Below are 13,450 nucleotides of genomic sequence, written 5' to 3' on the forward strand. Positions count from 1 at the left end.
CACTAATGTCATGTCTCTTTTATTTTTGCAGGGTTTAGTAGGACCACAAGGACTCAAAGGGAACCGGGTAAGATACCACATATAATATTTTGCTAGTTATAGAAGATAGTTGATTATTCTTGAATAAGATTGAATCTGTGGAATACATACAAAACAGATCACTTCATTGGTTTTAATCGAATGCTTATTTACTTTATGATATTCAGCAATGAAATAAAAGTCTTTATGCATCATAATAAACAGAGCAGGCTGGTATTTGCCCCCCCAACATTAAACCCTGCAGTTGTCGGAGCGGGTCAGTGGAGAGGTCAGCTGACCACAGTCGTGACTTCAAAGACGCTCTCAAGCATGAGAAGTGAATTACCAAGCTAAATGTGAATACATTGGATATTCTCTTTGATATCCAGCATGAAAAGAAAGCCACCTGAGTCAGATCGTTTGCTTTGATTTTTCTATTGATCCTGAATCATTTATTTCCAAATGTTTGTTTGCCCTTCTGAGGCACATCTGTATGCAGTGGCTTCAATTTGACTATCAGCACTTTTACACATTAAATGATAATGAAATTATAATTATTCTTTTTAAAAATTACTATTCTTTTATCAAGAAAATGTATACTATGATTTGGTAATAAATAATATAATAAATAATAAAGTGTCCTTAGAAACAGCTTTGTTTACCTTCCACATTTCTCCTGTATGTGTTGGATTTGACATTTAACAATTCCGTTTGGAGTTCAAATTGAGAGATGGATATACAGTAGGTGTCATGACAGTGCGTTCAAACATTTGTAACCAATGTTTGCATAACAATGGATCAGTTAGATCTTTGGATGCACCTCCCCAGTATTTGTTTGTGGTAAATCTATGTTACAAGAAAATCCAACGATAAATACCAGAATTGGTCAAATGGCAGATCACACACAGACTTTCAGGACAAAGTTCCCACTTATCTATTCTGTCATGTCAAACAAAATGCTAAAGTTATGGCTTAGTGGCCTTCAGTATGATCCGTGTTGTGAAAGCTTTTGCTCCACAGAGAATGACCTCCAGGTTTTTTGAATACGTTTTATTGAATTTCAGCTGATGTTGCTCTTCACCCCAGCTCCCTGAAACAAACCGTCCTGAGTGCAGCTGTATACCTTAGAAACAGAAAGATATTTATATCCATCTTCTTACTCTTAAAAATAAAGCAAATAAGCATATTTCCAAAAATATTGAACAATACCTTCAATTGGCACTGAATATTAAAAGCACCCTGCAAAATAATATGTAAAAAGAGTATTTCATCTCCATGTTGCTAATGTCCACAACCCCTCCTTTGAGAGAATGTTTCTGTTTCCTTCCCATTAACCTGTGACTCTTTAATATTTACACTCCCATCCTGTGAGACTTCACGTATCATAAGCTCTCTCAGCACATTCAACTGGCCTCTAAATACATATTTCTGATGTCCACCAGCAGTTAAACAGAGCTGAGTGTGACAGTCCAGTTGAACGTGTTGAAGAAAAGCTGTGGGATGGTGTTGGTGTTTTTACTCTTTGTCCTATCTCCCTCTGTTTCCGCAGGTCTTCCTCTCCCCTTTCCTCCCCTCCACCCTGCTCTGTGGCCCGTGGCTCTTTTTTGCCGGGGTTGCCCTCTCTCCCTCTCACAAACCTTGGCCTCCTGCTCTTCCTCCTCCTGCATTCTAATGTAGTCCTGGTTTAATCTTCCTCCTCTTACACCTCCTCTCTCCTCCTCCACCTCCTACCTAACAGTACCTGTTCCCTGCAAGCCTCTCTGTAGTCCCTCCCACCCCTGACCCCTGACCCCTTCCCCCAAATTAGCAAGCAGTGCTCTCCCATCACAGTCAATATGTTTGCTACATTCTTATGCTACCAAACATGCTGCATGTTTCTGGTCATTCTTAGTGTTAGAGTTACAGTATGTACACTATGTAACTAAGTAAGATTTCCCACACACTGCTCCTTTAAATAGTGCATTCCAAACATTAAATAATACTTGATTGGCAGTATTTGTAGTTCTGACATTATTTGCAAACTCCTAAAAGGACAGGCAGTGGGCGTCATCATTTCCCAAAGTGTCACAACAACTCAATTAAAGAAATGCAAGACTGCACACGAAAAGGTCTAGACAGTAATGTCACATTTGAAAATATATTTTAAATGACTGGATTCATCACAGCTGGTAAATGTAAAACTAATTGAATTACTTCATACAGTATACTGCTGCTCGATATCTTGAGCTATAAGCATAGTATATATTAGTAGATCTATATTTTGTATATGCTTATAATCTGAATAGGTAAAGTAACTAGTAACTTATTGTGTTAAATAAATGTAGGAGTAAAAGTACAATATTGGCTTCTAAATTGTAGACATGGGTGGAGGAATAGACAGCATTTGGCAAAAACGGTTAGCACAAATAACAACACTTTGTCTGTGCTTTAGTATAAGAGTATAACTAATTTAAGGAATATATGTCCAATTAAAACTATATACAGAAAACAGTGGCATTAGGAATGATTATATTGCAGAGCTCTCAGGTGAGGCTGTCTCTGCTTCTTGTGTTTTCAGGACTGTATGAAAGAGAACACAAACAGCAGTGATCTCTGTCAAACCAATCTAGTGTGGACTGTGCTGTGTAAGATGTTATGAAGGGATTCCCATACTTTCATCTCTGACTTTATTTTAAAATAATCATATTTTAATATAATTTGCAAAGGCGGGTCAAATAGAATTGTTCCATGTGTATTTCTGCAGCAGCAAGGTACCGAACACAGCCCGTCATTTACTTGTAGCTGTTAGTTTTGGACAATGATCCGTTTCCTGATTTTTATATTCAATGTTTTGTCCAGCAGAATGTTCCCCATGATGAAAATATCAGAGTACATGTAACGGCTTCTCACTTCTTCCAGAACCTACTTTAACTGAAGCTCTTATAGTCCTCCACAGAAGCTGAAACCTGCTCAGCAACTGCCCTCCCTAACTCCCTCTACTTACCTTCCCTTTACTCTAAATCTACATTACAAAGTCATACTGTCTTTTGGAAATTGCAGTACACAAACTCATTATGTGATTAGGATAACTTTATTCTCATATTGTATAAATAACGTGTATTTAGCTGATGAACAAAACGTTGCTTCCTGTGTGGCTTAATGAGGGAGGACTAAAGTTTGTTTTTCTTAATACGCTGTTGTTTGCAGGGAGAGAGGGGCAAGAAAGGCAACAGGGGGGCCAAAGGGGAAAAGGGAGACCAAGGAGCACCTGGATTAGATGCCCCCTGTCCGTTGGTATGTCAGTAGTGCAATGTGTAACCAAGAGGCAAAAGGAAGGAGGACTCAGAGTACAACATGGATCCTCAGGTTCAAAGTCAGCTTCCTTCTGCCTCTGGTCTTCTCTGTTCTAACCCCCCTCAGGGAGCGTTGGGTCCAAGGGTCCACTGAGCCTGGCAGAGATATGGGGAGATATGGGACTGTTGAAGTTGGTGAAACTGATGACTTTTGATCCATTAAGAAAGTTTCATTAGAGGTTATAGCCTGCAGGTGAAAATGACTTGGACTACAGCTTTGCCTGAGGAACATCTTTTTTCCAGGAATGAGACAGACAGGAACCTGGCACTGATGATGATCAACAGAGACTAAAGTGCACTGCAACCCTGAACAGAGGATAGGTTGGAGTTCTGAACCCTGCCAAACCATGTCTTTTATATCCGGCCATAATAAGTGCAAATGGTACTTTAAATGAACCAGATGTGACAGTGAGCCAGGTTAATGCAGTACCTGAATTGGTTAACCGCTAGCTCTATGTTTTCTACCTGTTGGGTCAAACTTGCAATGCAAAGAGAAGAAAGTTACTTTGGAAAATAACCCCAACCTGACCCGTGAATCTACCCCTTTTCAGCCATGTATCTGTGACTGGGTCTGACCACAGGGTCTCTCACAGGGTCTTCTATTTATCAGACCTTACACCGGAAAGACATCCAGGTGGCACCGTGAGAACATGGCTGCTCCACCTCGACGGCTTCTTTAGGGCAATATTCAAAACAGAGCTTGAAACAATATCTGTACCCTGGTAGAGTTCTGGTTGGCATCAGAACTCTCGATCAAACCTTATCTTTACTTTGTATTTAAAACATTAGCATCACAATTTAAACCTGAAATCCTGTCAGTCCTCTCACTAAGCCCAGTTCCTGTCTGTCCCAGGTCTCCTGCATGCTCAGGAGACCTGCGTCCAGCCGGTGGACAGCAGTGGAGATCTCCTCGCTGTCGAGCAGCAGAGGGCGACCCCCCCTCTGCTGCTCAGAAGCTGCAGAACTGGCTTTAAATGGTTGATTTCACAAACAGGGTTTCCGTGGCTTTAAAGGGGAGAAAGGTGAACCGGGCTCCCCTGGCCTGGACGGGCTGGATGCCCCGTGCCCTGTGGTATGGTGCTCTCTCCCTTCCTTTTCTAAAGCATGCCTCACCTCAACCCTGGCTTTCTATGCATGGACGTTTCCTTCTACTACTGATTTGAGTGGACTCACCCTGTAAGCCCTTTCACCCCTGACCCCCTGTAGAATGAACCTGTAATAACCTTTCTCTCTAAAAGCTGAATTTAGTTTAACTCAGGCTTTCAACTCCAACTTCCAGCTGCTCATGTTAAAGGTCCCATGTCATGGCCATTTCTACTGATCATAATTCCATTGTTGAGGTCTACTAGAATAGATTTACATTGTTCAATGTTCCAAACTCACATTGGTTTCTCATACAGCATCTCTGTATAGTATGTGTATTCACTCTCTGTCCTAAACGGCTTGTTGGAGCTCCTGCCCCCCCCCCTCCCTATGAGCCCACTATGCTCTGATTGGTTAGCTCGCCCACTCTGTTCTGATGAGTCCACCACCGTTACAGCGGAACATCAGTGATTATGTGTTACAATGGCGTTAGCAACCAGAAAATGACACCAGTAATGACAAACAGATGAGAATGCTGCGTGGGGTCTGGGTGCCGTGTTGGCGGGACGTTGCGGACAGTGTGAGCTCTATTACTGGTGTCGTTTCCTGGTTGCTGCGTGGGGTCTGCGAGACAGCGAGACATCGCGAAACTCAGCCTGAACTCAGCCTGAGCACCATGGACGCGGGAAGGGGGGGTGCTGAGGGGGCTGCAGCACCCCCATCTGCGAGGCTCCACTAGCACCCGCACCCCCAAACGCGGCGCACCTACAGTGTAAGCGCGTCGCTGCGAGACTCCACTACCACCACCCCCAGCGCATCACAGTTTCGCCGCTGAGAGAGTGTGTGTGTGTGAGGAGCTCCACGGATTGGTCCATTTGGACCAATGGGTCCATTTGGGTATGGTCATGTCACTGTACCCAGCAAGAACATTTTTTTTTCCAACGAGGCGTTCTGGGGCAGCATAGACAGGTCTTTTCTGGGTGAAGACAGGGTGTACTTTGAGGGTTTGTGACTCTGCACACCGGTTACATGCAGAAAAACCTTCATAACACACAAGGGGACGGGTAATAACCGGAAAAGCATGACATGTCACCTTTAACTCCCATAGCAGATCTATGATTGTTTATAATGCTACCAATAACACAACAATTTAATCTAATTTCTAAATCCTTAAGATTGTTGTTTAAGTATCCTGGACCCTCTCACCGTAATACTTTGTTTCCCACTCCATCTCTTGCATGGAGCACCAGTTTTTCCTTCTTCAAGGCATCAGAGTACCACAGGTGGTGAACAGCAGTATGAGACCGTTGTATTTGGTCAAAGCAAACCAGAGTCCTTTTATTAGCATGGAAGCATCATTGCAGCATGTTTTTTATTCCTTTTTTAATATGCTCTTAGCCTAACAAAGCCACCCTGCAGATTTAGTTTCTCACTACTCAGAGTAGATAGCCTTTTGTTGTGGCTTTTGTTTCCAATCTTCTTTCACCAATTTGAAGATTGGTTTGTTAAATCAAATTTGGAAACCACTCAGAAGGTTATACTAACATCACCATGTTCCAGGTATTATCAGTGCCATCAAATCAGAAACCAGGAAAACTTCCGTTCACACAGCTTTAAGCAAGTTGTGAGTCATGTCCTTTTTTAAACACCCCCCCCCTACCTGCTTATGAATCCAACATGCATCTTGTTATGCAGTAGTTATTCCCAGTAGGTCTCCAAAACAAATAAACAAAATGAGGATTGGCTTTGCAAGGCTAATGGATTCTAAGTGGTTACATTTGGTATTAGAAGATAACTGATCAGGGTTCAGAAATCTGTTTAAGGAAACTCTTTCTTTCTGATTGTACACAGGTAAGGTTATGTTTAACACATATTCATGTCTTTGTAAATGGTAGTGTGGATCCGCTGCATCATTCCTGAAATGCATGAAATCATCTTTCATAGTGTTGGTGGACTGTTGCATAGAACCGGCAGCCTGGTGTTTACACTAGAGTGTGTTTTGGGGTCATTTGTTGTCACCCTCTACCTTAAGTGGTGAGGATAAACATGGTTAAGTGATTTCTCAAGGATTAAAACATTCAAATATATTTTTAAATACAGAGACTACCAATGTTGTCCCAACATATGGTTGTATTTATTCTCACAATCATTTATTCTTTCTTTGAATATATTAAAGAGTTGTGAAGTTCTGAAAGTCATTTTAACCAACACAAAGGTTTCTTTCAATGAAATCATTCATGTTCCTTAAGAGAAACACACTTCTCTCAATATAACCCCATAATCTGTGAAATGAAGTCTTTATTCTGTCAGTTTAATGTGGCAAATACCTGAACCGTCAAATCAATATATCACTGGTTGTCATCGCAATTTAGAATCAAACACGGCACCATAGTCTCCAAATGTATCTTAAATGTACCCAAAATATTAAAGTCAGCTGATTTTAAATTATAAATATTTTATCCAGGTTAACCAAATTGTTACTTTTAGATAGATAGATAGATAGATAAATAAAACAAAAACTATTACGATAAATACTTTTTGACAACAATTATTCTCTCTACAAAATTAATCCAAATCAGCCCACAGAGAGAACACATAATGTGATTTTCTGGTTAATACTGCCATTTTAGTCCTGAAAAAAACATTCTTCAAATTGTTTAAATGAACTATTATCCACATAGGCTATGCCATTAATGCTAATTAACACACCTTGTGCTAAATGTTCAAATTGCCCAACATATACAGGTTAGCATCCGGCAGTTTCTATGTGCTGGAGACCCTACTATACATTTCTAACATTAACTTTAGGGTACTTAACATTTCCGGGTTCATGGGACTCTGTGAGATGGCAACTAGACTAAAAGAGATTTTGGAAGCAAAAAAAGCAGAAAGAGCCACTAGAACATGGGAAATATATTTCACTTTGGAAATTCGGACCATGGCACATACGATGCATATGCAGAAACAGAACAGGACTCTCCTACAGAACCTGGATGACCCAAATAATACATTTTAGCTTTATAAAGGGAATACTGATTTTTGTTTTGCATCATTGTAAGCTGCTTTTGTAAGCATTGTTGCTTCAGGCATGCAGAACCTTGACTGTTCCGCAGTGCTTGTTGTTAACTTCATCTGTCTGTCTTTGTTCAGGGAGACGATGGCTTACCTGTACCAGGATGTTGGAATAAAGTAAGTTTCAGTTTGAGTCTCCCACTGTCTGCTGACTTCACCATGAACTGAGTTTGAACTAACATTTCATTTGCATTTTGCTTTTTCCTTGCAGTGACGATAACTTTGGAATGGCTTGTGTGATTGTACATAGGATATTTATTTTTTTACTTTTCCCTATTCTGTTATACAAGGAAAAAAAAAATGGAATCCTAAAAATATATGGCAACATTTTTGTATAGATTGTTTATTTTAATACGTATGACTGTTTATGTATTGGATTTTTATATCTATGTGTTATTTTAATACCGGATTGGACAAGGAAGGATAAGAATGTGTCAACAGATGCATGATATTTGTGCATAATGTGAAGTGGATAATGCTTATTAACTTATTGTATTGTGTTGTTTTGTTGTAACAGACCATGCTGCACTGAGTTGTGGGGCTGGAAATATTTAGTTTTAGTGTTCTGAAAGTCTTAGCTGAGCTCTCCTCCGTGTGATGAAGTGTAGGAGACAAACAGTTTCAGTTGGAACATATGTTCACACAGTGGCAGAGAGATAAAGATATCAAAAGCATCAGGGTAACAGTTTCATAACCAAAGGATTCTAAAGTGATCCAAATCATCATAGCTGCATATGTAGAAACTGATCATGTTATAGTTGTTACATTACAACAGATTTTATTTAACACTGAGGATGTAAACCTGCCTTCATTGGAAACAAATGCTAACCATGTAGCATAGTACTATTTTTATAATATTACACATTTTGCCTATAATAAACTATAAATCATAGCTAGCTACCAAATGTTACCTATGGGATTGGTGGTATGGGGGGACCCCTCAGTGACAAAAGGCAACATATAAACACCAATCAGAGGATCCTAAATATAATCAGTGTATCCCTGAGTCAGGCTGCAGAGAGGGAATGCCTGCTGTATACACAATCACTCATTACTTATTACATTACATGCAACACACAATTACATTTCACGCTCTACATATTTTTACATTATGGGGAGGTTTATTTTTTATTACACTAACACATCATTTCCCAGAGATCATTCTGAACAATTGTAGTAACGTACGGATTTCTGGTCTAAAACAATCAACGATTCAACATTTTTCCTGGAGTTAATTCCAAAAATGATCTGAGACATCTGCATCGGATAAAAATGATCTGATTTGAAATATTGCAGACGATCAGTTTGCGTTTAACATGTTTAAAGCCAGTGCTTGTGTCCCGGAGGAGAGTGTCAACAAAGATCTTTGAATCATCTGAAGCAGTGAAAGGAAAGCAGAAGCTCCATGTAAGCTTCATGTTCTCCTTCTGATTTCACTTCATTGTAAATAGCTCTGCCAAATGTTAAGGACAGCCACTTCCTGCTTTATGATTGTCATGCTCTGTGTTTAGCTGCAGTGTTTGTAGTGTGTGTTTGCGTGTCTTCTAATCTGAGGCTCAGTATACACTGAAAAAAGTGAACCATTGACTTTAACTAAATGTATTATGTCAACAGATTTCACAACTGTATTAGGTTAGGTCCTTAGGTTTTGTATTTAAACTTAATATTTCAACTAACCTAATACAGTTAAGTAAACTCTCCTTACATAATACATTTCATTAAATTCAACGTTTGGGTTTCTTCAGCGTACAGCCGTATTGTTGGAGGGAAATGTTGCTGCTCACCAAAGGCATGCTGCTGCGATCATCACATGTATTTGATCCCTTTATGAAGAAAGTTGTAACCTTCCTGACATGGAAATGTGTTTATTTAAATCAACTGAAGAACATGTATTCAGCAGTGTGTGTTCTGCAGTAGCTGTGTTCATTAAGCTAACCTCATTAACTCCACGAGTCACTCAGTGTTGAAGAACTGGAGGAGAGGACCTGGTCCGGTGTTTGTCTGCCTGGTTTGATGTTGCCATGGGAGATTGTTGTTGGGTCCGTGCCAGCAAAACAATATTCACAGTGTCATGTTGCTGCACCATACCTCGCATTAACCAGGTCACTAGCTGGCCTTCATTTACCTGTCATACTGATCATAAATACTCCAGATATGTTCTGAAATGTTCAAAGTATTGATTCTGTTCAGCATGACCGTCATAATTAAATATACATTTCTGAGGATTTTGGCTTTGTTTCTAAAACATTTCTCACACCAAATAATGTATGGAGGCAGGACAGTGCATCTACATAGACTATAGTCCTTTCCTACAGGTCCAAGCACTTCAGAAAAGGAATTTAAAAACAGAGACAAATGAATTCAAATGAGGCTGTTGCTCTGCTTTTATCTTAGTTGCCGTTCAAGGTTTCAGACGTGTTTTAAACCTGTGTTGTCTGGAACAGAAACGTCTCTTAAACTGCACCTGTGGTTCAGTCTTAACCAGTTAGTTAAATCTACTGCTGAGCTGGTTTAATTCCCGTTTAATGTCAAACAAGTTTACAGACACACTCTCTAAAAAGAGATTTCATTTGTGTACCTTTTATTACATATTTGACTGCTGGTAGGGAAATTCAGTCATCATTCATTCTTGTTTCATATCTGTGCGTTAACTCTTATTTACATTAACATATTTAATATTGTAGAGTCAGACTGCTGAAGGACATGGCACACTTGAGTAGACAGATTAACTTACTCAGAAGTGCATTTAGCCTAAAGCTGGTCAAATATAACCTGTAGTAGCAGATCTTCAGAAACTGTAATGTGAAGGGAGGCCTTCTGCCTTTACAGAGTTTATTCTGACTGCATACAGTCTAAAGATGGCTGCTCACATAGTCCTGACCCTGTCCATACATTATCTCAAAGGATGTGTCTGTCCCTTACAGCATGGGTTGTGTGCTGTGGTTTTGTTTCAGCTTGTTAATGATGATAACATTAACATGTTTGAATGAAGAGGTAAGATACACTTTTAGAAAAGGCTGTCTAGATGTCCAGTGCAAAGCAGAGGTTTTTTTCTCATAACAATGATCACATCGACAAAGTTCCTCCAGCAGAGGTGAAACCCACAGAGGAGGGAGGAACTGTTCAGTCTGAGTGTGAAAGAACAGCTGGAGGCTGACAGTATTTCTGTCACAGTACTCCCATACAGTACAATGTGAACTCAAGCATGCGGCCCGGGATGTCAGTAACACTCTGAAAACACTCACTACTGACTCACTGATCTATTGGCTACGACTAAAAGCAGACTGCTGTTTCCTCAAACCTTTTTAGACCTCTTCCATTTTTAACCTTTTCACAGTCATTCAGGGGTTTTTCCACTTAGGCAGTATGATTTAAACTCCTGTCTGTCTTAGAACAATCTGGTTTAAAACAGTACCCTGACAAAAACGGTTAAAGATTAACGTTGATATGAATATAATCCCAATGTATTTATTGTGGGAAACACCAGAGACCTGCTGCTCATCAGAGTTGGAAGGCTTACTTTAATAATGTATTCCGGGACAATGTCTGCAGTAGATGCATGTACAACTATTGAATCAGTATTCAATCTAAGTAACACAATATAAAGGAAGTATAACCTACTTTTGGATTACCTCAATATCAAATGCAATGCAAATGAATTAAAAATAAAATAAATATCAATAAGAGGTTTTAATGAGTCCTCTAGACTAGGAAACCAGAATAGTTTAGTTTACAAATGCAGTTTTAGTTTAATACATTAATTAAACACATTATGTTTGTTTAACAAATCAGGTGCATTAAAAAAAGAAAGTTGAAATAATTAAGAATGAGAGCCGCCTAAATAAAAACCAAAGATACAATTCAGGCAGTGAGTCTATCCCTCTTATAAAAAGATGTATCAGTAATCTGATGACGCATTTTCTTTATGACAGTTACCTTTTTTTTGTATACTGATTACGTAATCCCGTTACATGTAATCCATTACTCCCCATCCAGCTGCTATTAACCTTGGATCCTGGAAGTAAAAGGAAGAGCTTCCTTATTATTTGTAAGGTTCAACAATCACACTTTTTCAGCTTGCTTTAGGGACATAAAACCAATCGTCAGCACAAGGTTCAGTTCATTAGATAATCTTGTGTGATGTCCCTATAATGTTGTTAAAACAGTTTGCAGACAAAAGATGATAAATGATTGTCACATGAATGTAGTCACAAACATATTCACTGTGGAGTTCTGTTGTATCCACTCTCGCCTGGCAACAGACTTATCAACCAAACCACCCAGGCAGGATTCAAAAAAATAACTTGATCAAAATGTTTCACATCAGGAACAAGGACAGCTAGTGTTGTAGTACAGTGAGAAGCTGTTGAGTCCCTTATTCACGAGGATGTGTGCTCACAGAGAGACCAGACAGTCACTAGTTTAGGTTAGTTTAGTTTATTTGTTTATAGTGTCGTGACCAAGTCACCTCAGATATTTAAACACTTTCATATCAGACAATAGAGAGGAGAGGGTTCTGGGGGTTTGCCATTAGGTCACGTGAGGTAAAAGGACAAAAGGGTTAAAACTATGAAAAAATAGAAATGTCAATAAGAAAATGATACTCAAATAAACTCTGGAAATGCACTGGGCATTAAAGGCTAAAAATACGTAACATGTAATGGATGACTCATTATAATATCCCTGATGATGTTGCCTGTGCTTCTGAAGTGAATAAACCGTGTTCACACGTGTGTTTAAAGGGTCAACATCCTTTCCAACTGGCTAAGAAGTAGTCCTTCCAGACACTGTCTCCATGACGCCACAGAGAGAGAACTTGAAGACTTTTGGAGATATCGTTGAGTTTTTACCCAAACCTGGAGTTGGCATTACAGCGTGTTTCCAGGGGTCCGGACACAGGGCCGGTCCCACAGAAGCTCCGGGGCAGGGGTGAGCTCACTTCAATAGACTGGGAGGAGAGGCCGTCTTTATTTACTGATGAAGGCTCTGTGGACAGCGTCTCAGCCACAGGGAGACACTGTCCCTACTCATGTGTTTCTTTACTGCATACACTTTGATCTATTTAACTCCTAGTGAAGCGAGCGTGGACACTTTAGCAAACGCTATTTGTTGTGTTTGATGTGACGTCAATACTGTAACTGTGATAAAGAATTCAGAGCAGCTCACAGAGCAGGTGGATGTCTTTCCAAGAAAAACAAAGGGAGACCCTCATGATGATTCCTTCTTCATATTATCTGACTCACTGCCTTTTCAAAAATCCCTTTTCATGCAGCTATGACATTGTGTGTGAATGATGTGGCTGTATAGGAAGCACTTTGAAACCAGCATCACACATCGTGCTTGGCACATAGATGATAATCCTTTCTTTTTTGTATCTATTGAGGTGTTTCCATGATTTAATGCTGTAAAAGTATTGTACAACATAAGACGAAGGATTGTATGTATAAAGGTACTCTTTGTAAATAGATTGCATTGATGAAACGCATTCATGATTTTCCGTACAAAATGAGCATCAACATTTTAAAAGGGTAGTTTTCTTATGCTGAATATGTACAGATGATTGTGACAAAAAAGGAACTATTCTCACATTTGCATGCTCCACAAATCCGGTTTCCTTGCAAAAAATAATATTGCATGCATATACAGTGTTATTAATTTATCAAATTAGTTATTAACATCATTTTTTGGTTTGTCACTGAAAATAAATGGGAATTAATTAAAATATAAAACAAAAAAACACAATTATCAGAATATTTGAACAGCTGTTACTGTACATAATAATGCAAATATCTAAAAATGCCCTTTGTCAGTGTGTCACACTTTGCAGTTTCATTGAAAATTAAATGTACAGAAGCATTCCTTATGTCATATTGACAGCTGACTTGTAAACAGACCTGGGTCAAAATGGTGATTTTCAATACCTGTTGTTTTTCCAGTTTTTGAAA

General features: G+C 39.3%; 1 protein-coding gene across 1 annotated transcript in view; it reads left to right on the forward strand.

Moving 5' to 3' along the window:
* col13a1 (collagen, type XIII, alpha 1) overlaps window positions 1–13,450 on the forward strand; it is a 130,989-nt gene extending 117,539 nt beyond the window's left edge. Inside the window, exons 36-39 of the mRNA XM_034142180.1 lie at window positions 32–67; window positions 4,345–4,422; window positions 7,584–7,622; window positions 12,248–13,450. Coding sequence (XP_033998071.1) covers window positions 32–67; window positions 4,345–4,422; window positions 7,584–7,622; window positions 12,248–12,280 — 186 coding nt within the window. The 3' untranslated portion in view covers window positions 12,281–13,450. The remainder of the gene's footprint in view (window positions 1–31; window positions 68–4,344; window positions 4,423–7,583; window positions 7,623–12,247) is intronic.

Source organism: Trematomus bernacchii, unplaced genomic scaffold, assembly GCF_902827165.1.
Source record: "Trematomus bernacchii unplaced genomic scaffold, fTreBer1.1, whole genome shotgun sequence".
Classification (NCBI taxonomy): Eukaryota; Metazoa; Chordata; class Actinopteri; order Perciformes; family Nototheniidae; genus Trematomus; species Trematomus bernacchii.